General features: G+C 44.4%; 1 protein-coding gene across 2 annotated transcripts in view; it reads left to right on the forward strand.

The window, feature by feature from the left end:
- The window catches only part of BBS1 (Bardet-Biedl syndrome 1), a 373,242-nt gene that overhangs the window by 186,839 nt on the left and 160,411 nt on the right, over nucleotides 1-25,992 (forward strand). For both annotated transcript variants that reach the window (XM_069207969.1, XM_069207970.1), the window contains one exon: nucleotides 4,019-4,152. In XM_069207969.1, coding sequence (XP_069064070.1) covers nucleotides 4,019-4,152 — 134 coding nt within the window. The remainder of the gene's footprint in view (nucleotides 1-4,018; nucleotides 4,153-25,992) is intronic.

Genomic DNA, 25,992 nt, shown 5'->3' on the forward strand with positions numbered 1-25,992 from the left:
GGTTATTAACATATTTCACTGATTTTGTACTAACTACGTTAGTTACCAGAAAGAAAGTGAGTTCTCTTCGAGTCCATGATAACAGTTCATCACATCTTTCACGGTACAGCATCAAACTTTCTAAAGATAAAATTCAGCCTATACCAAACATCCAGAACCTTGAGATCTAGCGGCCCTCTGACACCTCCTATCCTTGAAACCTAAATTAAAACAATAAGGCCTTTTTCAGGTATGGCCATAACAGAATGGAACAACATTCCCAAAAACATTTTGGAAATAGTTCCACTGCTTCCCGTTCGTAAGGCATTCAAAACCCTGTCCCTCGTTTCCATGATGTTATAGTTATTTTTCTTATTTTTCTCTTAGTGCCATGGAGCTTCGACGTACGTTCGCTCAATAAATTGACTACACCATACAATCAGAGACCACTCAACCAGAAGAAGGAATGGCACTTCTGCCTCTTACGGTGCATACCGTTTATGGGTATTTGTCATTTTGCTACCTGGGTTTAACGCATTATTTGTGATAGCAATGAGGCCTCATTCTGGTATGTTGGTCTCTAGCCACTCCTGATGTTAACATTGAGCTCTCTGTGCTAATTTTTCCTTCAGTTCCACCTGTTGTTTTTACCGAATCTTTTAAAAGATAAAGAATCTTCAGGAAGTAGTATCCATTCGATGAACAATTCTTTGTGTGTTTTTCCTTAAAGGCAATCTATCTTTCTCCAGATTCATTATTGCCTTCTCATGTTTCCTGTTCTGAGGCTTTTGGGAATTGTTCAATAATGTTTTTTTCTGCGTTTGCATGATATCTTACTCTGTCTTTTTACCTAACCTTTATAATGCACTAAAGTTAGACAGACCGTACATCTTTGCCATGAGACAATGCCCTTATGGAGCTGACAGACCACATCTGCTAGGGATGTCTAGGACTCATCACAGATTAAATTGATTTGGTGCCACCTGGTAACCATTTGAGTACATTGAAAATGGTCTCCAGCAAGATTGACATCTGACAATGATAAAAATTGTGACCGTGCATCAGGACATATCCAATTTTCCATAATTTGTGGAGCAGCTATATTAACAATTGTGTATCTAAATTTTAAACACAAGATGGATTATTTTAAAGAATGTGTGGAGACAAATAAACCAACCACCAATCACAGTTTTGCCACCTTGTCCTTTGCTCATACTGCCTTTTCAGTGTAACCACCTGCTTGTCTCTTAATCTCATACAACTCCTAATTGTAAGCGCTTTAGTGCTCTCAGACTCTTGACTGTTGGAGCATTACTATAAGTGCTTCTTTTATGTGTGGGGACGTATTGCACTGGTGGATTAATGTGCCTGGTTGGTAACAGTTTGATTAAATATTTGGTTTTGGCCTTAATTTGTAGGCCTATGACTACCAACGTCTGGTTCCAGCTCAAACCAATTGAGTATGCCAGACAGATTTTAAAAGAACTAAGGCATGTATTTGGAGCTTGATCTTTTTATAGTTGCTTATCTTCTAGAGTCATCGCTTTGTCCAGTTCATTGAGGAGCTACACACAGAACAAGGACCTTCTTGGACCCTGTACAGGGTCTTTAAGGGAAGTTGGAGTAGGAGCCGCTGTTCTGCATCAGCTGGGACGAAGTTGGGAGATATGCTTGAGAGGAAGCATAACTGTTGAAAAGTTTACCTGAGGAGAAGGAACCGCTTGGAGCATGGGGAACAGTGAATAGTTTGGGTTGCCTACCCACTCTCTCACAGAGGCTATGGCTACTGTCTTAGGGAGCAACTACTGCAGACATTTAATAGAGAAACAAATTCAATTGCCCTGCAGGATTACAATGATTTCCAGCTGTGTAGTTGAGCAACTCTGGAGTAGTGATTCTGCCCGATGAGCTTCCTTCCCTGAAACAGCGAACAAACTTGTGTTTTACTCAGAAGGCATCCTCGCCCTTCAACTGAGCCCATGCTCCCACCTTGCCCTGTCTAGGTATTTGCAGTACTAACTCTGAGATCGCACAAAAACCCCTCTCCCACCCTCTTACGTCTCTCCACAGGGCAGTGAGGGTGCTTAGCAAAACCTTGGGCTTCTCTAATACCTCTGTGCAATGAACCTCGAATGTCAAACACTAGTTTCTCACTGTCCTTTTGTGATGTCTGCAATATTTTGAGCCCTGACGCTTTGAAGCACATGCACATGTGTGTCCCGAGAATATGAAGACTCCCTGGCAAAGGAATTGCCCTGTTTGTCTCCCTGTCACCCCTAATAGTTCATTGAGAGCAGAATTCATCACCCGAGTCAGCATGCCTCGAAAAGCCCAGTTCCCTACAAAACATTGCCATACCCAGCTAATGGACTGTGTTTAAGTTTTTGACTTAAACGCCTAGGAAGAGCCAAGAACGGAGCAAACATCCAACCCTACCAGCCATTTGCAATATACTTGGTTAGCACTCAGTGAGACTTGATATCCATTTACTCTGCACTTGCTATTAAACAGTGTAGTAACTCAGACACGCGTCTTTTAAGGTCATCATATAGACTTAAACTGGATCATATTTTGGCCCTCGAAAGTGACTGTGGGTTGAATTTGGGGTCAAACCTCAACAATAGTAAGTGCTTGGAATTTATGTTTTTCACCATTATGCTCCCATTTCCATTGTTCTGCTTTTCTGTTTGTGTATTTAAAGACCAATTGCTATTTAAATCAATAACTCGAATTGATTGTGATCTTTATAAAGTGTGAGTATTTCTGCGTGGTATTGCACCAGGTCCAAATTCCTAACCACCAACTACAGTAGGCCTTGCATATGCAACATTTGCTAACTCTGGATAGCTAAAACATGGGATAAGTGTTGACCCAAAAGTGTCAGGGTTCTAAGAGAATGAAGAGAAACACCATACCAAAAATTCATGATATCCATACCCCCTGTCTGGTTCAGGACCTATAGAAAAATCCTAATAGAAGTCCTCTAGAATCCATAGTGTATTTACTTGAAATAGGATTAGCAGTGTTAGCATTGCAGCCATTTCTGAAATTGCAGTTTTACTCATCAAGTGACATTAGGAATCGAATAAACATTTATTATTTCAATGTAGGTTTAAATTAAAAGCTTTAAGTACTTTTTATTGAATGATTTTGTTCAGAATAAACTTGCATCGAATTAACATTAGGAAATAGTAACCTATGCCAGCTGTAGAAATATATCCTTTACCTGCATTTCAGGGAAATCGGCATTAATCTACCCACCTTGAAATGAAAGGCTAATGAATATTTATACTGCTAGATCATTCATTTGAGATTATATTCAGGTAGTGGGTATAGCATTGCTATGTATCACCTGCCTACATTTATATTATTTGCATCATACGCAATTAACTTTACACATTACCCTATTGGTTACTTATTGCACACCCCCAAGTGCTTAATCACCAACACAATTATCTAGCAAGATTGTTCATCCTTGATTTGACCCCTTCCATACTATGGAACAGTTTGGGTAGAAAGCATTAGACATTTTTTTTTTTAACCATTCATAACTTTTGCAGTTGGCTATTCATTTATGTTAAACTAATTCAGAGAGGTTTTCTTAGCCCTCATATTAAGTGAACTCCTTTTTCAAAGCCAGCAGCAGCTGGGGCATTTTGGGCGTTTTCTGGATGATCAACTAATTGTCTCTTGAAATTCCTTTCTTCATTATTTTAACATTCACACACGATTGGTCTTCAACACACAGAATTCAATTTCAAACTGGAGGGATATACATTATCACTTGTATTCGCAATATTATTTAATGACCTTCCCCGAATCCTCGGATGTGCACCGTATTCTTAAGCTATTCAAAGCAATCTGCAAAGGTCTGAGAGCTGTCTGACCGGTTCAGGAATACTTGATCACGTTTTGAGTTTTTTTCTGAGGTCTTCGTTCTAGGCAAGCAAGGTGTTATGCTTCCTTTATCTTGAAAATGTTTTTTTTACCGTTCCATTCACTTCTTCACCATGATACATTCTCCCCTTATGTCTCTCAGCGATGCACAGAGTTTTCCAGATGGATCTTTACCGATTGAGGCTGATGGCGGCAAGGGCTTATGTGAAAGCACTGGAGTCCAGCATGTCTCCTGTATCCTCCACCTTAACAGAGCCCCTCAGAATGAACGCTGTCGTAAGTACTTCTGAAAAGGTCTTCATTTAAATTGTTTCTTAGAGTAAGCAGTGACAAATTCAGACTTCTGGGTCTGAACACTTGCATAATGTTATGCATGTATTTACTACAAATGTGATAAAAAGGTAACTCCTGTGTAACTGGCCCGCTAAAAGTATTTAGCATTTACAAAATAAAAAATTATCTCAACTTGCATGTATAGAATAAAACTCATTACTTACATTTGGGGAAAATCACTAGAAAACATTAGTTTGCCTTCTTATTTAAAGATGTGAGTTTGCTGTTAAGACATAAAAAGTGACTTGAGGTTCTGCTCTCAGTGTGGGTTATTGCTTGGGATGCTTTGCAGAAATAAGGTTCATGGATTGTAGGCTACCTGCCTTTTTTGGGTGGGCGGTGTAGAAGGTTCTATTTGGAAATAAGAGCACCCAAAGCATTTAGGGCTATGTGCATCTGAAATTCACTGCCCCCTTCATCTCCAGCACTTGCCTCTGTTTGAATGTACTCTGATCCCTTTGACCATCCACACCCCTCTCCTCATTGTCCTGTTCTCTATGACACCCCTGCCAAGTGTAAATTTTAGGATCACCCTAGGCTTGATTTAGATCTTGGTGAAGAGGTTAATTCATTGCAATGGTGATGGATATCCCGTCCACCGAAATCTAAATACCAGTGTTTTCTATAGTATTTAGATTTCTGTGGATGGCAATCTGTCACTGTTGTGATGTTGTAACCCCTCCGTCGTGTATATATAAATCAGCCCCTCTTTCTTGTACCTTAGATCTATCTGCAATGACTATAAGTTTTCCTTGACTACGTGTCCTCCTATGACAACTTCAACAACGCACTCTAATCAGCCATCAATGCCCACAAATCACTCTTCCACTGAACCCACTCTGCTTCATGCCATTGATCCTGCATCACACTTACTATCCACTCCCTTACGATTCATGTGCTTACTCATTTGTGGAAATAGAGCTGATGGAGACCAAAACGCAGGTTTTCATCATCCTTAAAGCTGTTATTCATTCAGTCAAATGGCTAATTTAAAAAAACATAATCACCTCACTTCAGCTCCCCCTAGGTGACTAACCTTAACACCTAATCCTTCCATTTCATCCTCAGGCTCCATGTTTCACTTTCCACCAGTGGCTTTGCCTCCAGTTTCTCTGAATTATTGTTTTTATTAATACTCTCAGTTCTCAGAATATGATCAGTCTCATTTTCTAATAATCTCTCCGTTACTGTCCACATCTAGCTTGTGCCTCCTTTTCTCCTATCTCTAAAGCTGCACTTATTTCCATGATCATGTCTGCAATGTTCTGCATGCCTTTTGAGTATTTAGACCCCAAATCATGAAGCGTTCTGCTCTTTTCCTCAAGGTACTTCTGGATCTGAGAGCCAACCACTCGCTTACACTAAACGTTTTTTTTAAACCTATAGATCTGGGAATATTAAGATTAGAAATATCACAAAAATAGTTCCCACTTATTAAACTGAAAAAGACTTCTCTCTCTCCTCTAGTCAAACCATAGATCAAACTCACCAGGTCAACATAGTGCATTATAATATGTGCTGGCATTAGGAAGAGATCGAGACATTTCGGCGAATCCAATACCAAGCAAACAGACTCTGCTTGACTGCAAAAAATCAGTCACCTCACCAGCTTTGGAAGGGTTGTACTTGCTTACTCTGAAGTAAACTTAGGCTTAGAAGAAGATGCCAAACTAAACACAGGAGGTACGTTTCTTCCGCAGGAATATAGCTATATATCAAACTTCCACTGTGAATGTACATCTGCTGAAACTCCCTGCCCTTCCCAAGTCTCTGCTATAGAATCATTAACTTGAATACCTCACCAAATAACAAAGGGAAAATAGGAAGTGACAGGGAAGTCACTGGAATGCTTGCCGAAGTGTTGAACTTTCATGAAAAACTGGCAAGAACTGTTGTCTGTTAGTGGTCTGGTGTGCAGCCTGGAGGGAGTTATAATAAGTGAGGAATAACCAAAAGGTCAGTGCTATGACATGGTCAATGCTGGCCGTGTCATAGTGCTTTGTTTTCCTTTACTTTAAGCCATGTTGCACAGCAACCTGCACAGCTGGACAACGTGTAAAAAAAAAAAAAAGAAAAACCCATTGATAAACCAGTAGATATTGCGTAGGTGAAACGTTTTGGCTTTGCCAGTTCTTGTTCTTATTTGTTCGTTATCTGAATTCTTGACAGCCCACAATACAAAAATGTAAAATTACATTTCATATGTAAGGAGATCGGGAAAGCGTTGATTCATCTCACTCTTGGTCCCAACTAGGTTGATTCCTTCCAGTCTGGCATACAACAGTTGGTTTATGAAACATCATCTTGCATACTATGACTTTTTAAGATGTCTACTTGCCTTCTGATTGCTTTACAGGTCATAAAGGATCATTTATTTATTCTTTTATTTAGGCACAGTTGCAAGACATTTTGCCAAAAAAATTCTCAGTAGTAGGTATTTCTCCCTCATGACTGCTGCTAATGAAAAAATATAACATTTAACATTAAATACACCTATTGACTCTTCCAAAGCCATACTCTCCTAGATATCCAACTGTGAATATTGCTTGAGGTCAAACGTTTGTGAAAATTTTGTGATCAGTTTTCTATATGTAATCTCCCTTTGATAGTGAAATCATTGTATAACCTCATATAATCCGTCACCATTTATGGCTGTGAGACTGTTTTATACTGCCAAGACTATGGGAAAAGAGTCTTTCTATAAACATAGAAATTTATCAGGATTGTGGTCTTCCAGGAAATGGTCATAGTTTTGCTTGAAGCCTAATAGTGTGTTAGGAATTAGATTTGTTGCTAGATGGGGACACTCTTCTCTGCAATCCCCACAGTACAGGGGAATTAGTGCACAGGGGAATGGGTCTTCTATAGATCCACACTTCATAGCTTGGAAACTGTAAAGTCTTATTTTTTAGAATCACATATTGTATGTAAATTGGTGTATCTGATAGAGACCTCTAGTTGCAGAATCCTTACCTAAGAATGTTCCCCTTGCATCATTTTTGATCCAGAGATTTTTCTTGACCAGTACCCCTGTGCGCTGTTAGGTGGTGTTGATCGGCTCTGCATCAGTCATCGGCGTTGTCCACGCAAGATAGGACATTGTGGGTCATATATGGGCGCCACCCTGGAGTGCTGACATCAGTTCTTCTCTTTCTGCATTAGCCAGCACTGAAGCACTTTCTGACTGGTCTTTTTTTTTTTTTTTTTTACTTCTGTCAAAGCTTTTTTGAGTGTTTCCACTCCTGGTGCGTTGAGGGATGTCTTCTTGTAAGACCGGGTTCAAGCCCTGGGGGTCCTGCCATCGGGCGATGTCTGTGACGGATTCGCACCTTGTGTGTCTTTGGTGTCTCGAGCGCGACCAGGACCCAAAGTCATGCTCCGTGTACCAGGTCATGAATCCAAAAGCTTTGAGAGAGCTGTCCCTAACACTGATTGTGGCCCGACACTCTGCTCCGCATAAGTCCCGATGTTGGTTGAGAGGAAGGTTTTGGGATCGGTCGCGGAGCCCCCTTCTTCGTCCCACTCCAAGTCCTCTGGACATTTGCATAAGTTGAGGCATAAGAAGAAGTCGTGGAAGGCGAAACGTTTTTCGACTTCACCTCGTCTGTCGACTGACAAAACGAGGGAGCAGGAGCAGCTTCGATCTAGGCCTCGATCTGCAGTGCCTGTGTCTGTGCCGAATTCACATTTCCCCTTGTTTCCAATAGCAGCAGTGACCCTTTCCCAGCTAAAAGAGTTTAATGAGGGCATACACCTCATTTTTTGGGCATTCCGACTCTGCTGGCATGTCTTCAGGCGCAGCAAAATCAGAAGGGGCCCCTTTGAGTTCTTCGCTGGAGGCTTTGGCCTTGGCTCTGAGGGGCACCCAAGGATCCATTTTTGGATCTGAATCAGGGCAGATTGTGCCACTTCGACCTTCCCCGGTGCCCTCCATGCCCCCAGGCAGCGGCTCCCCATCCTCAATGCCGACTCCGACACAGAGCCGGGTGGGCGTCGTGCAACGCCGATTCTGGTGCCAGCAGGGGCCTTGCCCCCTATGTCAGATCCTGCCCCTTATTACAATGGGCTAGGTTATGGTGAGGAAGGGGAGGGATCGCTAGACCATTTAGAATATCAACTCCAAGACCCCATGGACTGACGTACGGACTTGGTTGAAGACAGTGGCCTGGATACCTCCCCAGATACTGGCATGCTCTCTACCCCTTCAGTGGCTACAGAGGGGGGGAGCTTCATATTCAGTGGTGGTGCTGAAAGTGGCTGAGGTGCTGGACCTCGAGCTGCCTTCTGTGGTAGTCAGGACTAATCTCCTGACAGAGGTGCTTCAACCTGAGCCTTCCTCCTCGGAACCTCTGCTTCCCTTAAATGAAGCCTTTACAGATAGATGTCTTACTGGCTACCTGATTCAAACCCAGCACAGGGGCTCCTGTTAACAGGACAATTGACCACCACCATCGCCCTGCACCGGGTATCCCAGGTTTTCTGATGCAACACCCCAGATAGGGAATCCAAAGACTGAAAACAATTGGGAAGAAGATGTTTTCTTACTCCAGCCTGGCAATGCGGTCCATGAACACTGCATGGCTTTTGGGCCATTATTCCCACACGCTATGGTATAAGTACTGCCAGAGGTCCCGGAGGAGGCCCTGGCTGTACTTTCTCAAGCAGTTGCTGATGATAGAGACACAGCAAAGTTCATGATCCGATATGAATTGTACACAAAGAACTCACTGGGCAGATCGGTTGCTTCGACAGTGGCCTTGAGGTGCCACACCTGGTTGAGGGTGTCCTGCTTTTCGGGGGATGGCCAAGCTAACCTTATGAACATGCCCTTTGATGGCACCTGCCTCTTCAGTGAGAAGGTAGGCTCTGCACTTGAGCGCTTCAAGGGTTCTTGTCCTATGACCAGATCCTTGGGCCTCACGGTGACCCTTCATCCCCCTCAGTCTGCTGTTTGCCCCTTTCGAGGTACGGAAGGAGAACCCAGCCACGTCCGTCCTCCTCCAGCCACCATGCTGCGAATGCTGCCTAGCCTCTGTGTGGCCTTGGACTTGGAATCCACTGCCCTCGTAGATCAGGGAGCCAGCAGTCTGGCCAGTCTACCACCCCTGCTCCTCTGCAGCTCCTTCCAAACCTTCCTAGTCTGACGACTACCCACCATGGATCAGTCGGAGGCAGGATTCACCATCACCTGCTCCACTGGCATGCCATCACATCAGACAAGTGGGTTTTGCGGTAATCCAAAGGGGCTACTCCCTCCTCTTCGAGACTTTCCTTCCTTCCTTCCATGCCACCATCCTACGATCGGATGACGGAGGATCACTTCTCTGAAAGGAAGTCACAGCTCTCTTGGTCAAGGAAGCCATAGAGAGAGTTCCTGCGCCAGAAGTAGGTTGTGGTTGCGATTCCAACTACTTTCTGATACCCAAACAGGACAGGGGCCTCAGCCCTATCCTAGACCTTCAGTCCCTCAATCTCTGTCAAGAAGGAGAAGTTCAAAATGCTCACTCTGGCGCAGGTTCTATCTGCCCTGGGCACAGGAGAATAGTCTTGCAACACGCTTATTTCCATATTCCTGTCCTGCCGACCCTCAGACATTACTTGCAGTTAACTGTAGGCCACCAGCACTTTGAGTTCACTGTGCTCACTTTGGCCCCATTATTGTCCCTCGGGTGGTCACCAGGGTGATGGTGGTGGTCGCCGCTCATCTGCACAGATCAGGGGTTTCAGTGATCCCCTATCTCGATTACTAAATGCTGGAGACGAGTTTGCCCTAGGATACTGTTTCCCACCTCCAGACTACAGCGGACCTCCTGCATTTGCTGGGATTCACTATAAATGTGCTAAAGTCATACCTGACTCCTTCTCAGAAACTCCCTTTCATTGGAGCTGTTCTGGACACAGTGCAGTTTCGGGCTTAGCCTCCCTAGTGGCAAGTCCAGGATATTCAGGTTATGATACCGATGTTTCAGCCTCTATCCTTGATTTCAGTGAGAATGACTCTGGGGCTGCTGGGACAAATGGCTTCCTGCTTCCTGCTGGTGACAGATGCCACATGACAAATGTGGGCTCTGCCGTGGGACCCGAAGTTCCAGAGGGCGCAGCATCACAGAAATCTTTCTAACATGGTCCAGATCTTGGAGGTAACTGCATGTGATCTGCGGTGGTGGCTAACAAACCGCAATTGGGTCGGAGGCAGATCTCTCTTTCTTCCCCAACCAGATCTGACAGTAGTGACAGATGCGTCACTACTGGGATTGGGTGGCACCTGGGAGGTGGAGATCAGAGGCGTTGAAAGCATTTCTTCCCTCTCTCAAAGGGAAGGTAGTGCAGGTGTTCACAGACATCTCCACCCCTATGTGACACTGCAACAAGCAGGGCAGAGTGGGGTCTTGGACCCTTGGTCAAGAGGCACTGCGCCTCTAGACATGACTGGAAAAATTGGTAATTTCCTTAGTGGGTTAACATCTGCAGGCTCTATGAACGCCAGAGTGGACAAGCTCAGCCGACAAAGCTTAGTCAATCACGAGGGGTGACGCATGGTCTTTTCCAGAAGTGGGGAGATCCTTGGTTAGATCTTTTCACCTTCACTGAGAACATGCAATGTCAGCAGTATTGTGTGTTGGAGTTTCCAAGGTGGTAATTACTGGGTGATGCTGTTCGTCTTGAGTGGAACTCAGGTCTCCTGTACACCTTTCCGCCCAAGAAAATCAAGAATTATCAAGCCCAATTAATCCTTGTGACGCCGAAATGGGTATGAAGGGTGTGGTATCCCGGGCTACTGAGCATGGCCATCGATCCTCCAATCAGACTGCTCCTCCAGGAGGGTCTTCTGTCACAGAAGCAGGGAAAGGTTCTTCACCTGAACCTGTCCAGTCTCTGCCTTCTTGCGTGGAGATTGGGTGGTGGCAGTTGATGGGTTTTGACCTTCTCCCCGAAGTCTGTAATGCAATCTTGGCAGTCAGGCGTCCCTCCACCAAAACGGTATACACATGTCATTGGAAGACATTTGTGGCATGGTGCACAGACAAGTCTGTTGAGCCCCCCCGCCCTCCTTTCTGCCCCTCTCTGTCCTGTTGTTTATCCTTTCTTTGGCCCAGCAGGGCTCTACTCAAAAAGGTTATCTGTCTGCCATTTCTGCTTTTTTGCTGTTGCCTGAGCGATCTTCCTTGTTTAAGTCTCCAATTGTAAATAGGTTCCTTAAAGCACTTAATCATGTTTCCTCCATCCCCCTTCATTATGCCTCAGTGGGATTTTAATTTGGTTTTGCATTTCTGTTGTGCACTCCTTTCTAGTCTCTCCACAATTGTCCTATCAGGCTTCTCACCTTGAAAGCAGCCTTCCTTGTAGCCATTACATCTGCTTGCAGGGTGAATGAGGGTCTGGCATTGCCATCTAAGCTGTCCTACCTTTTCATCTATCCTGACAAAGTGGTGCTTCCTACTAGGGCCTCCTTTCTGACAAAAGTGGTTATGCCCTTTCATGTAGGCCAATCCATTGCCTTGCCTACTTTTTGCTTATTCCCTTCTCCTTCTAAGGAAGAGTAGAAACTCCACCGCCTGTACCCAAAAAGAGCATTGTCATTCTACCTTGACTGCACCAAAGATTTACGAGTGGATGATCAACTCTTTGTTGGTTATGTGAGCATGAAGAAAGGTCAGGCAGTGCAGAAGAGAACCATCTCCAGATGGGTCGTAATCTGCATTAAAATGTGCTACGCAGTGGCTAAGAAGCAACCCCCCTGTGTGCTCCTCCTATCAGAGCTCGAGCTGTGACCACTGCATTAGCATCTGTCATGCTGCAACATGGGTATCTCTGCACGTGTTTACAAAACACTACTACCTGGACAGTAAGATCCATAGGAACAGGCACTTTGGCCGTTCTGTCCTGCAGGACTTTCTTGTGTGATCTTTTTTTTGTTTGACACATGCTTTATTCGATCAGTCAATCATCAAAGCGAAAATACAATAATAATAAATAAGGATAAAACCAGTAATAATAAAAATATTATATTATAAAACATAAATAGAAATTGTGGAACATAGGTTACTGAGCATACTATAATTAAAAGAATTCTCAGGACACATAATACACATAATACGATTTCAGCCCCTTTCCTATAATCCTTGTAAGAGTAAGAGAATAAAGAATAAAAGTAAGGCTCTAATTAAGACACAGTCTTTGCAATGGAATTTCGTATTCGCCATGCTACTAATAAATATTTACTGACAGCAAGTATTAAAACCGTGGAATGATGACTTTTTAAAATCTTGTGTGATCTTATTTCTGAGACCCACCTCCGGGGATGGAATTGCTTGGGTATCTATCCTAAGGTAAGGAATCTGCAACTAGGTGTCTCTATCAGATGGACAAGTTACTTACCTTCAGTAATGCCTTATCTAGTAGAGGCAATATCTAGATATAGATTCCTTACTGACCCAACAATCCTCCCTGCTCTGCAAACTGATCTCTATGGACAGGCACTCCCTTTTCAGGGCCCTAGTTTTGATGCACCAGTGGTTAGTGTTCTTCATGGCTCTGCGCTTCTGGCATGGAAAGTCATGAAAAGAAACTGACGTCAGTGTGCCTGGGTGGTGCCTATATACTACCTGCGACGTCATATCCGGTGCAGACGATGCCGATGAAGGAGGCATGGCCGATAGACACCCCCTAACAGCCTGCAGGGGTACTGCCCAAGAAAAATCTCCGGATCCAGAGTGACGCCTGGGGGAAATTCTAGGGTAAGGAATCTGAAACTAGATATTGGCCCTCATCACGACCCTGATGGTCCGAAGCCCGCCAGTGCGGCTATGATGGTGTCACCGCCGACAGGCCGACTGTGAATAGTGCCAAATTAGGAGTTTGGCGGTTTGACCGAAGTCACACCACCCAGCCTCCACCCATACGGCCACATTAGCACTTCCGCCGGGCTGGAGGTGAGCACCTCCAGCACGGCAGATGGCGTGATACCGCTAGTAGTATCACAGCGCAGGAGACCGCCAGCATTTTCTGGCGGTCGCACCGCCAGAAAAAGCTGGCGGTCTCGCACCCTGCCGACAGGAATAAGCATTCCTGGCACCAGGATACCCTCGCACACACGTCCACATACCCGCACACATGCACTCACACACTTCTACACACAAACACCCCCCATTCACCCACGCAAACGCAACATACACACCCGTTCACACTGAGAAACACCGCATTCACTCCCCCATGTACATACAAACATTCACACACCCCTTCCCCCTCCATTGCATACATACATTCACCCCCCCTGCACCGCATACACGCACTCGCCCACTCTCCCCGTCCACTCACACACTCACCCTCTCCCCATCCACTTACACTAACACTCACCCCCTCTCCATCCACTTACATCCACATGCATACATGCACTCACCCCTTCCATCTGCTCGATCGCACTCAATCACTCACACCAGCACACACGTACTCACACACTCAACCCCTCCCGATCCACAAACACTCATCCCCTCTGCCCCCTCTCCCAGCCCATACATACATTCACACGCACACACCCTGCACCATATGCATGCACTCACCCACTTTCCCCACACACTCACACCCCCATCCACATGCAATCACTCACACACGCAGACACGCACCCACAAACACTACCCCCTCCCCCTGCATTCACAACCTACACGCATGTGCACACACACATACACACATACACATACACACATACACATACACACACACATACACACACACACATACACACACACACTCCCCTGTCAGACGATCCACTTTACATCGCCCGTCAAGGAGGTCGTCTGGGAGGGAACGGGTCCAGGCGCTTCCACCGCCGTCAGTGCCTCGCCATCTGGACACCGCCACACCATTTTTACAGGTTGTAATACGGGGTGCAGTCTCTTTTTGGCATGGTGGGACTGCCTCTGCACTGATGACTGTCAACACAACTGGTCTTGGAATTCCACCCGATTTCGGGTGGAATTCCGAGATCAGTCGTATTGGGCTGGTATTTCGGCGCTGGCGGCTTCGGCAGTCTTTGGAAAAAACCGCAAAGTCGTTATGAGGGCCATTGTCTTTACCAGATGAGGCGCTACCGAATGATTACCGTAATGTTGTGTGCCTCCTCATATTTAGACCAGCCATTTGTTAGGACCTGATTCTGAGCACAATTATGTGATATGATCATTATATATTGTATATGTGTTTATGTATATTACCGGAGATCTTCCAAGCTGAATCCTTACCATTTGTGCTGCCAACCCTGAGAAGTGTTGTTTCTTGTAAGTGATTTTTTAAAATAATGATAGTGTTTGATGTATGGGGAGCTACAATCATTCCGTCTGTTCATTGCTTAGAATCTAGAAAGAATTAATGTGACCATCATCACGATGTTGCCTAATACCATGATTGCAACCCCTTTTCTTACCACTGTCTTGGACCATGAATTGCAATAATTATTGATTTGTCAAGGGCATAATGAGAAGTCTGTATGCATCTCATGCATAGTCTACATAAAAATACCAACACGCACGTGGGTAAGTGCTCAAGAGGTAGTAGATGATAACTGACAAGAAGTCAGACATTTCTGGGGTGTGATATGAGTGGATCCAGTGCCACACCTCATGGAGAAGGTGGTTATGGTTACTCCAGACCATCCTCTAATTTGGCATTCCACTGTGTCCTTCAAAATGATATTGCCTCTGCATACATCATCTAATTTTTCCCAGAGAGGATTTTACTCCGAGGGCTTCCCTGATTCCGCCACACAATCACTGTTTTATACTTCGCATGTAATAGTTTAAAAAGTGCAGAATTCTTGCACACATTGCTTTTGCTTGAGAAGACAACACGTACGCTTTGGCTGTGAGTTGGAGTGGGAGACTGTTTAGACTTGGATGCCTGTCGGAGACCACTTTCCAGTACGAGATGATTGTGAGCCAATTTCAAGTCACTTTTGCTGAATCATTCGTAGGAAAGATGCTACTCCAAGTTGGTTGAGTTTTGGAAGAAAAGATGTGAAGGGAGTCATTACAAGTCTGGCAGCCACTAGACCGCCAGACTCGCGGATGGCAGTCAGACCGCCGCCAATGCGGCGCTCCGAGCGCCACATTACAACTCTGGCAGTCGGGCCGGCAGGGAGCCGCTAGCTCCGCCAGGATTGTAGATCCCAGCGGTCAGGAGGTGGTGGTGGTCCTAATCCGCCAGGGCAGCACTGCAAGCAGTGCTGCCCTGGGGATTACGACCCTCTTCTCTGCCAGAGGTTTCATGGCAGTACCACTGTCATGAAAATGCTGGCAGGGAGCGGGTGCAGGGGGGCCCAGGGGAGCCCTTGCACTGACCATGCACTTGGTATGGGCAGTGCAGGGGCGCCCCTGGCCAGCACCCTTGCAATGAACATTGCTGGGGTGCTGGTGCACCCTGCAGGCTACAGCATTGCCGCTGGCTCGATTACGAGCCTGAGACAATGCTGAAGCCTCTTTCCCACTAGGCTAGCGGGAAACTCTTAATGGGGTCGGCGGGTAGGTAGCCTGTGTGGCGGCAACCTCTCCGTCGGAGGTTCGGCAGAAAGTTTAAAAAAAGTCTACCGAAGTCATAATGACCACCTAAGCCTGTAAGCCACCCCCATGGAGACAGCTGCTATGCCCAGATTTTAGCTTTGGGGGGCAAGTCAAAATAGGGGAGTGCAACCCACCCACGCCTAACCTTAAGAACCCAACACGGGTGAAGTTGAGCCTTTTCTGTGAACTAAGCAATACTAACACTAAGAAATAAATATACCATGCCCTGTATGTGCTCCACTGGCAAGTGTAGTTTAAAAGCATTAAAGTGCAGTACGTTTTACCAGGATTTTGGCATGAAGCTGACAAAAGGGTGAGCTCTCATGGTTGTGTTGAAGGCCGTGGTTGGAAAAGCAGGATAAAATTCCGTTTCAGAAGGGAGAATAAGTGGGACTTGATATTTTTTCCATCCCACGTCATCAGTGGTTGACATGTACATTTTAGTTGCTTCCATCTCTGTAATCAGGTGGTAGTTAGAAACATCCAAGAGAGCAGTGGCAAGTGGTGAAATGGAACCTCGAAACTAGTGTGATGTCAGCACCTACCTCAAATAGGATTGAGCGAACCAATTGCGTGTGCCTGCATCCCTCTAGGCCTAGGGTGAAAGGGGACATCTCAAGTAAATATATAAAAGATAGGGCCAGTTTGCCACATACGATTGTACATAAATCATTTACAAATCAAGAGTATGAACTATTTCTATACATTTGTGGTGCTCCAGTCAAGCCATACCCCCTCACTACCTCACCAAGGGTATTCGGGTGCACTCTCTCCTTCCAAAAAACATTGAAAATAGTATGGCATAATAATGAGGTTTCTGTACAATTGCCCTAAAAAATAAGCAAAGAATTACACTGTTACAAAATAACCCTATGTAATTTCAAATTATACCTATTTCTTCAAATCTTACGAGCACGTTTTATCTCTTAATTATCCCCCCCCCCCCCCCAAACCCCTCTAAAGTGTATATTCTGAGTCATGTGTTATTACAGACTTTGTGCTCGGAATAAAAGTATCTCACCAACAGGTCAAATGCACCCGAGGAAGATATATCCTACAGTCACATAGTGCTGTTCTATTGCTCAAGAGTTTAGAGGATTAGACAGGTATCAAGATGCAGGTGCTCAGATCTCAAGACAGCAGTAGTGATAATATTGTGAGTATACATATATATATGATGAAATGCCTCCACACAAGTCATGAAATAATAGCCAGTTTCTAGAAATATAGACATCTCACCATGGAATAAAGACATTTCTTTTTGTGTAAATAAAGTAAATGCCACCCTCCAACAGATGTGTGATTTTCATGACAAAATGTAAGTTGGTCTTAAAATACCAGTGTTGTTTTTTTACTAAAACATATTTGGTCCCTTAACAGTAGCTTGTCATTTTCTCCAAGCTGTCAGATGTAATACTGTCACACAGAGTAATTCTGTCTTTAATGCCTGTTTATCTTCTTCATGTACCTAGAGATTCCCTTCATATCACCTTGACTTTAACCGTTATGCCAGGGATAGCCAGAGTTTCGTTATAAGTCAAAAAAGTGCAGGGGTAACAAGAATGTTGTCAAGAATTCCCACAGTATTTGAAATACTGAGCTGCAACATCATGCCAGTGGTAGACAGAATTTTGGCAAGGATGTGCCACTGTTATGCCTCAGATACATGAATGTAGCAAGAACGCCCACAACATCTCAAGGCAATATTTTCCCAAGAACAGGCAGAATGTTGCTAGCAATTTGTTGTGAACTCCATCTAACCTAACCGACCTACAACCTTAGACTCCCCCCTATCAAAAATACATATTCAAAGGCACTCCTCACACCTGTATCTATATATGTGGTACTGGTACAAAACGCAAAGTCGAGAGGGAGAGGGGTGCGGCGCAGTGTCTAAGGCAAATATACAGCCAACAAGTGAGGGGTAGCTGGGCTCTGAAGACAGAGGTGGACTTTCACTGTGTTGTGACTTGGTGTTCTTTAAAGAAGTGAGTCTTCAGCTCTTTTCTAAATTAGAATATAGTTGTGAGGTACTGGTGGAAACAGGCCAGATTGGTCCTTACTTTTGGTGCGTAAATAAATAAGGTCTGTTAGCCTGGATTCTTATTTTTGAAACCTCTTTGTCCCCAGTCTGATGATATTCTGGCTGCAGATGCGGCAATAGTTAACAGAAGTGGGGCCCTAGTCATTCACATATGCATGGCTGCTGATTGTAATGGGTTTGTAGATGGTGCAGCTGGTTTTGAAGATGGCGCGAGTTGGCTAGAGGAGCCAGTGAAGTTCCATTACGCTGGGGATAATGTCATATTTCTTCACGCTGTTGATGAGACCTGCTGGAGCATATAGGATACCCAACGAGAGCCACTATGGACTATGGGAAGACTATGGAGCCATTTGTTATATTATCCAGATGTGAAAGCATAGTTCTGAAGTTGTGTTCTGTGGGGAACAGTTTCACTTTCTTTAGTAAAGACAACTGATACCAGGTTCTTCTGGTTTTACTGGCGATGTGTTCTGTGAATGTGAGGTCAGTTTGCAGGCTGAATACGACTGACTTGGTCTTCTGTGAAAGTTGGGGGTGCAAACCCGTTTTTCCTTATGTCGATCAGCCAGGTTCTGACTAATTGTTGCTTCAAACTCTCATTAGCACGTATCTCACTCACCACTCTTTTCCGACTCCCTTTTACTCCTTCCATTCACACTGTTGCACTCACACTCACATTATTTCCCTTCACATTACTTTTATTCACACTCTCACATAATGTTACTCTTCTCATTCAAAACCCTCACACTTCCCTGTCATCTCAATCACACTCCTCTCGCTCTTTCTCTCTTTCTCTCGTCACAGTTCTCGCACTCACCTCAGAAACACTCACGTTTTCACTCCCATCTCCAAGTCCTGCTAAACCAGTACATACCTAAAGCTAATTTCGGACTTCTTTCTGCCCCCTGCTGTGGGTGGTTCAGTGAACCTGTACGCTCAGGTCTAAGAACCTACTGACAGCCCCATTGAAATTATCATGATTGGGCTGGGTGCGGGCCCTTGCTCAGCTTCTATCCTCTTTTAGCTTCTTATGAGGTGGAGGAGTGGGAGGAGGTATGCAGAACTGGGTCATTGCTTCTGCCCAAATTTACCTTACCTTACCTGACGTGCTGCAGTGCCTCGGGCATGCACAGCTTGTGGACTTTGAGTTACACCTGTATGAGGTGAACCAAACTGAAACGCCGCTCACGTGCTCAGTTGTTGCTCTATATAGCCCCTGTGATCCCGCCTGTCAGTTTATTTTCTCTTCTGCATGTCGAAGCTGCACAGGGAGGCTTTTCTCATTATATGCATGCTGCTGCTGTGCGACTGCCGAGGCGCTCCCTACGCACCGTGTCACCTCGGGAAAGCCAAACCGCCTGTCGGCTTGGGTGCTGATCCCACAACACTGATATTGTCCCGTGCGTCTTACGTTTTTAGATGAATCTGCTTGTGCAGGCTCATATCTATTACTAGGACAGTTGCGAATTACAACTGGGGCATTTGAGAGAAGTAGGCCATGCTATTCATTTTTAGGTCTGGCTGGTCATTGCAGCTGTTGCTGGACATTACAAGGACGGACTTTGGCCTGGCCCACTTTTTAAATCTGTTTAATGTCAAATGTTATGATAAAGGCACTAGTCCTTACGTGTTTATTGTGAAAAGCGTAAGGTAAAGTCAATAGGCATTTAAATGCGGATTGTTATTGCTGATTATTAAAACCTATAAATAGGCATTTTGTTACATGGGAACTCATAGATTACTATAGTAGGTAATTGTGTTGGTCAGCCAGTGACAACAAACCATTGGAAAGGTTTGCTCTGTGAGAATCCTTGTTTGTTGTCCTAGGACAGATAGTATTTTGCTTGGCAAATTATAATTTTGTATACCATTCCAATTTTTTGACTCTGTACCTAATGGTTGCAGAGTGGAAAAGCTTACACTCAAAGCTGTAAGCTTCAGTTGGTGACAAGCTGTAGTCCTTATCTGAGCACTGGAAACTTTATGTCCAGTGCCATAGGTCTGTTCTGCATGTTGTGAAGCACTGTGAAAGAGGAAGTTGGTCTAGTTTATTAATTGTGAAAAAGCATATGTAAAAACCAGTAATCCTTTAACAGTTGGTCATTATTACATTGGTTTACAGGCTATAGACAGGTAATTTGTTACATGCAATCTCACAGATTACTGTAGTAGGCAATAAAGATAGCATTTTGCTTTGCCCACTATCATTTTGTGTGCATTTGTACTTTTACGGCTGTATGCTGGATGGTTGCTTTGTGGAAATTTTCCACGCAGTACAATGGGTTTAACTTGGTTATTGTTAGACCTGTCAGCTTTAGGGCGGTCTTCCTCTAATAGTTTGCCTCTCCTCCATTTTGCTGAACCTATTTTTGTTGACCTTAGGTCTCTGGGGACTTAGACACTGCTAACCAGTGCTAAAGTGCATGTGCTTGTTCCCTAAAACATGTTAGTATGGCTTATACCCTTTTGGCATATTTAATTTACTTATAAGCCCCTAGTAGGTGGTACTACATGATCCCAGAGCCTGTAAATTAAATGCTACTATTAGGCCTGCAGCACTGATTGTGCCACCCACTTAAGTAGCCCAGGCCTGCTATTGCAGCCTATGTGTATGCAGCTTTAAACTGCCATGACGACCTGGCAAAGTAAGCCTTTTGCCAGGCCCAAACATTCCTTTTTAGGTTGAGCGTGCAAGTGCTCTGGCCTGTTGTAATCTATCTGTAAGCTTGTAACCAGGCCCATCACATGCCCATCACTATCACTCGTTCATCCGCTTGCCTTTCAAAAATCCTTTGTTATCATTGGTAAATGCTTTAAGTTTGGCCCTCCTTGGGGCAGTTTTGTTATCGCCTTGGTCATCGACCCTGTTACATGGATATTTGCACATTTTCTGATTCGTTTGACTGCAAGCAAACTTTTTTTTTCCTTTTAGGTCTCCTTCGCGCTCATGTCGGCTGTGGCGCTTTGAATTGGCTCGCTTATGTCAACTGTTTTACTTTTCATTTTCAATTTATATGGCAAGAAAAGTCCAGTTAGGAAGTTACAGCGCTAATAGCTCTAACTCGAGCAAATGCGAGACCCATTGCATTGTAAATTCTTGTTAATACATATGTAGGCCCTGGACAGCTCTAAGGGCAGGGTGCAGTGTATCTAAAAGGTTGAACATGTACTTTTAAGTTTTACAGGCCTTGGTAGTGAAAAACTCTTAAATTCATTTTTCACTACGGCAAGGCCTGTCTCTCCTATATGATACCATTGGAGTTGCCTTATTACATTTTATCAGTGTAATTTCCAAAATGGGAAGAGATAACCAGTTCATGTTTGGTGTATTTGGAATTTACATTGCTAAAGGATTTTATTTGCCTACCGTTGCCGCCTAATTTTCAGGCACCTCCCAGTACCCATTTATCACACATTTAGCCCCAAATGGGAGTATAATAGAAGAACCGGTCAATTCCTCTTTAACGCTTAATATAAGACCATACTTTTAACGCAGACTGTATTGTTTTAAATGTAACTTTTTTTAAATAGCTTGGCTCCACTATTCTCAAAAAAGCAACATTGGTTGTGGTGCCCCAGATCATGCTATATATAGTTGGGCATGTTCTCCCTGGTGATTTACTAAGATCATCATGTCGTATTAAAGGCTGAATGTACTGCAGGACTTCAGCCTAACAATATAGGTGGAAATTGGGGAGTGCCCATCCAGCACGTGCTTTTGGAAGTGTTAAGTACCTAAAAGCTTGTTCATAACAGCTTGTTCATACGTTGTAATTCTTTTCTAGTCTTAGCTAACACTGGAGTGAGATTATTATCAGCAATACTATCTAGATTAGCTGTTAGCCTAATCCCCAAGTAAGTCACTTGCACTGCCTTCCGCTTGTCCTCTAAAGTTGCCCATTCATTAACCAGCATCTGACACTCAGCCTTGTTTAATAGATAACCCAACACTTCACCAAGTTTGGAAGTTTCTTTCTCTATTTCTGTTAACGATGTCCTTGGGTCTGGTGAAACTATAGCGATATCATCAGCGTATGGCAACGTTTTAACGTTCCCCTCAGTCATTTGCTTTGGAGCAATTAACTTATTATCTAGCAACCTTCTTAAGAGTGGATCAATGTAAAGTGCAAAGAGCAGCGGTAAACAGGGACACCCCTACCCTGTGCTCCTTGTAATGAAATAGCTTCGGATCCTACCCCCCCATTTGTAATCAAGCTGTGGGGTTCTGATACAGCCCCTGAATGGCCCTAATAAAAACAGGATCTGTGTTGTATTTGTAAAGTACCGCCCATAAGTATGCTCAGTTCACGCGGTCAAAAGCCTTCTCTGCGTCTAGTAGGATCAGTGACATAGGTGTCCTTGCAACCTGAGTTGCATCTAGCATGGCTATGACCCGCCTCACATGATTGGTAGTGCCCCTACCAGGGATAAAGCCATGCTGTCAGGGGGAAACCAGTTTATTAATCACCAGGGACAGCCTGGTGGCGAGGACCTTAGCGTAGAATTTAGCATCCCCGTTAATTAAAGAAATAGGACTTTAGGAGCCCGGCATTAAAGGGTCTTTATCTTTTTTCAAAAAGATTATAATATTTGCTGCCAGCCACGAAACCAGAGCATGTTTCCGTCTTGCACTGCTTTAAGCAATACAAGGAGTTCTTTACTCCATTCCCAATAAAACACTTTAAAAAAAACCTCTAAGGGGATCATATCTGGACCTGGAGCCTTTCCAATGGCCAAAGAACTCAATGCTGCTGCTATCTCATCACATGTTATAAGAGCCACAAGCTGACACATTTCATCCTCGTGCAGGCGCCCCCAGGGGATTTTGCCCAGCTATTAGTTGAGCTTACGTTCTAATATATGGGCATCCTGGGGCTCCTGTTGGTATAATGTGTGATAATATTCTCTAAACACCCTTAGAACTGCCGAGCTTCCCTTCACTATCTGTCCATCTTTATCTTTGTCTGCATTAATGAGACCTCGTGTCATCTTTTGTCTAGTTTTAAAGGCCAGCATCCTACTGATCTTTTCACTAAATTCGTAACATTCCTGTCAGCGCGTCTGAGACTTCACTATATCTCGCTTTAAATAAAACTGAGAGACTCAAGCCCTTCCCATGGTAATCTGAATGAGAATCTCTTGCAAAGGTAGATAGTTTTTGGTCACCTCCACTATCTGAGCTTTCAGTGTTACCAGCTTGGCTTGGGCAACACTTATAAATTTGGAGCGCAGTTTCTCCTTGCTTAAACTGTAACTTAGGGTCTCCCCTCGAATTCCTGCCTTTACCGTGTCCCAAACCACCCCACTCTGGGCAGACCCTTGATTAGTTTCCAGGAAACCTGGTATCCACTTTTTCATATGTGTAGTGTATGTCTGATTCAGCAGCAGTCCCCTGTCAAATGACTATGTCTTAGGGTGTTGTTACTTGCTTAATACTGCATTTCTATTACCAGGGGGTTGTAGTCAGACATAATTCTTGGATGCTTTTCAACCAATAACCCCTTGTATAATGGAGCTGACAATAGAAGGTAGTCTAGCCGAACGGATTTCCTATGGGGATAGGAAAAGAAAGTGAACCCAGGGTTTGGGGCCTTACACTGCTGCCAAGCATCAGCCAGTCCGTGGCTCAAAATCAAAGTCTTTAAAGCCTGGTATACTTTCGATTTACTCCCCATATACCGTCCCTGTTTCTGACTGGGCAAATTACTGTCTATAAGTATAATTCAAATCCCCCCAGACAATGATTGGTAAAGCCCAAGTTGCTAGTTCAATATTAATGAAGTCAATTACTTCCGGTTCATCAAGGTTAGATCCATAAATCAACCACAATGTAAATCTAGTTCTTCCAGTTATACAGTTTAAAATCACCCAACGGCCCAGTGTATCCGAAGATCTTTTGGCAACTTCTGTATTTTAGTGCCAATACAGCCACTCCCTTCGTTGTTGTTCTCTGTGTAGTGTGGGCCAATAGTTGATACCTGGGGAATTTCAACCATTGTTGTTTTTTCTGAGCCAACAATATGCTTCTCCTGCATTTAAATAATATCCGCCCTCAAAGTTTTTAAGCCTTCAGCTACAAAATGCTGTTTTCTACCGTCATTTAGTCCCCTAATATTTTGCATGGCAATTGGCAGACTGCTACCATAACTCATTTAAATCTGTGTTTGCGTGCATCTGTGCCACTTCAACTCCAATTGCAAATGCACCAAATACGAACCATTGACCTACTGTGCGTCCCCACTTCCCATTCCCCCTGGGCCCCTCCACCCCCTACCCCACACCATACTCTGCAAACCCCTCCCAGCCTAACCTCACCCCCCCAAACCTACCAAATGAGACTGCCAGACTGCTAAATCTGTAAGATGGATCGGTTGCAGTTAGCTTTTTTTTTTTTTTGTAGAAAAAGGGACCGGAAAAGAAAGAAAGATAATCACTACAGTGTTGTAATATCAGCCCTCCTCCCTTGCCCCATAGTCGCTGTAATCCAATACTCTTATACCATTAACTGGCTATAATGAAGTCACTTTTTCCAAGTACTCTTTGGCCTTGATTTCTGAAGAGAATACCCCTACAGCACCCTTGTGCACAGTTTTTAGTTGGGCAGGGTTCAGTAAGTATGCCCCCCCCCCCTTTCTCCCAAAAGGGGCTGATCATTTACGTCAAACTCCAGCGCCGTTCAACAGTGGCATGACAGTAATTGGGCAAGTGAAAAAGGAAACACACTCACGATCTAATTTTGAGTCAGGTGAGCCTTCTAAAAAAACACCTGTTGCAATAAATAGTTGCCAAAATAGACAATTACAGCCCTTGGCTGTGACTGATGGTCCATGGATTCTACTCTCTGTTTTTCAGGTGCAATGGAAACCGGTGGGCTCTCTGTATCTCCCGCTCCCAGTCCCAGCTTTCTAGTTCAGGGAAGGCACTGCTGAATATCTTGATAATATAAGCCCTCATGTCCTGGCCTTCCACCCCTTCTTTAATCCCTAGAATTCACAAGTTAGTAAGTTGTTTGCGATTTTCAAAACCTTCCATCTTCCACTGAATATCTGTAATCTGTGACTCATTCATATCTGATTTTTCTTTCACCACTGCCATATCAGCCTCTAACACGGTAGTGCCGGTCTCCACCGCAGCGATATGTTCTCCGATCTCCGAGCAGGTCTTCACAATCTTTCTTACTGACACTTGCAGCTGCTTGTTAGCAACCCTGGCCTTCCTGCTGTCACTCTGAATCTGTTTATGTTGTAACATCATTGTCTGATAAATTAGGTGCAAAGAGCGAGGTTCAAGGGGTTCTGCTAAACCAGGATCGAGGTGCATGGGGGTCCTTAAATGGGTCATCGAAATTATTGTGAAGTTGCAGGGTAGCGGTATAATCCCATGACATCGCCCTTGATCCTGTTGCGGACTTTTTCTTTTTCTTCTCAGTTTTATCCCTGTCTCTTTTCCAAAAGTAAGCTTTCTTGGATCCTTTTTTAGATGTTGTCTCACTGAACCGCGCAATGGAGGTGTCAGAACTGCTGTTGGAATCCGGCTCTGATGATGAGCTGAAATCTTCCCCATCCCTGGATTGGTCTTATAGTGAAAAAACATTCTCTGCCACCTCACCCTGCCGAGGTTTAATTCACTTGACCAGTCTGGTATCACTAGTGGCTTTGTGACTACCCCCATATATCCTAAGGCCTTTGCCATTGTGCGTCTGCACAAGAGCTACCTCACCGTTATTCCTCACACCCTCTATGTACTGGGATGGTACATGTTTTCAATTGAGTTTTGTGCATCCAAATCCCCCTTTCTTCGACCACTTCTGGTGCACCCCCTGAGTTAGATTTGAGGCTTGCGTCGCTTGTGCCAGCCGGTAGCGAGTCTTCAAGCACTACTGTCATATTGTCACAGGTATTAACACTGACCTGAGAGGTGTTAGCATCGATTTCAGGCTGCATCACTGCGGGGTTGATATTGTCTGCTTCCATGAGTTCCTGAGGCTGAGTCCACTGCAATAAGGTAGTTGAGCTGGCTGCCCCCTTCCCAGCTAGGGGCACTGGACGTTTCACTTGTTGAGGAGCCTTGAAAATCTCTGGGATGATTAGGCCATCACCATGCTGTGAATTGCCCGTAAAACCGCTCTTCAAATTAGAGTCCATTTTGGCCGGTACTTTCCTGAGGTAAGATCCCTGGGGCTTAGTG

The sequence above is a fragment of the Pleurodeles waltl genome, chromosome 9 (assembly GCF_031143425.1).
Source record: "Pleurodeles waltl isolate 20211129_DDA chromosome 9, aPleWal1.hap1.20221129, whole genome shotgun sequence".
In the NCBI taxonomy this organism is placed as follows: domain Eukaryota; kingdom Metazoa; phylum Chordata; class Amphibia; order Caudata; family Salamandridae; genus Pleurodeles; species Pleurodeles waltl.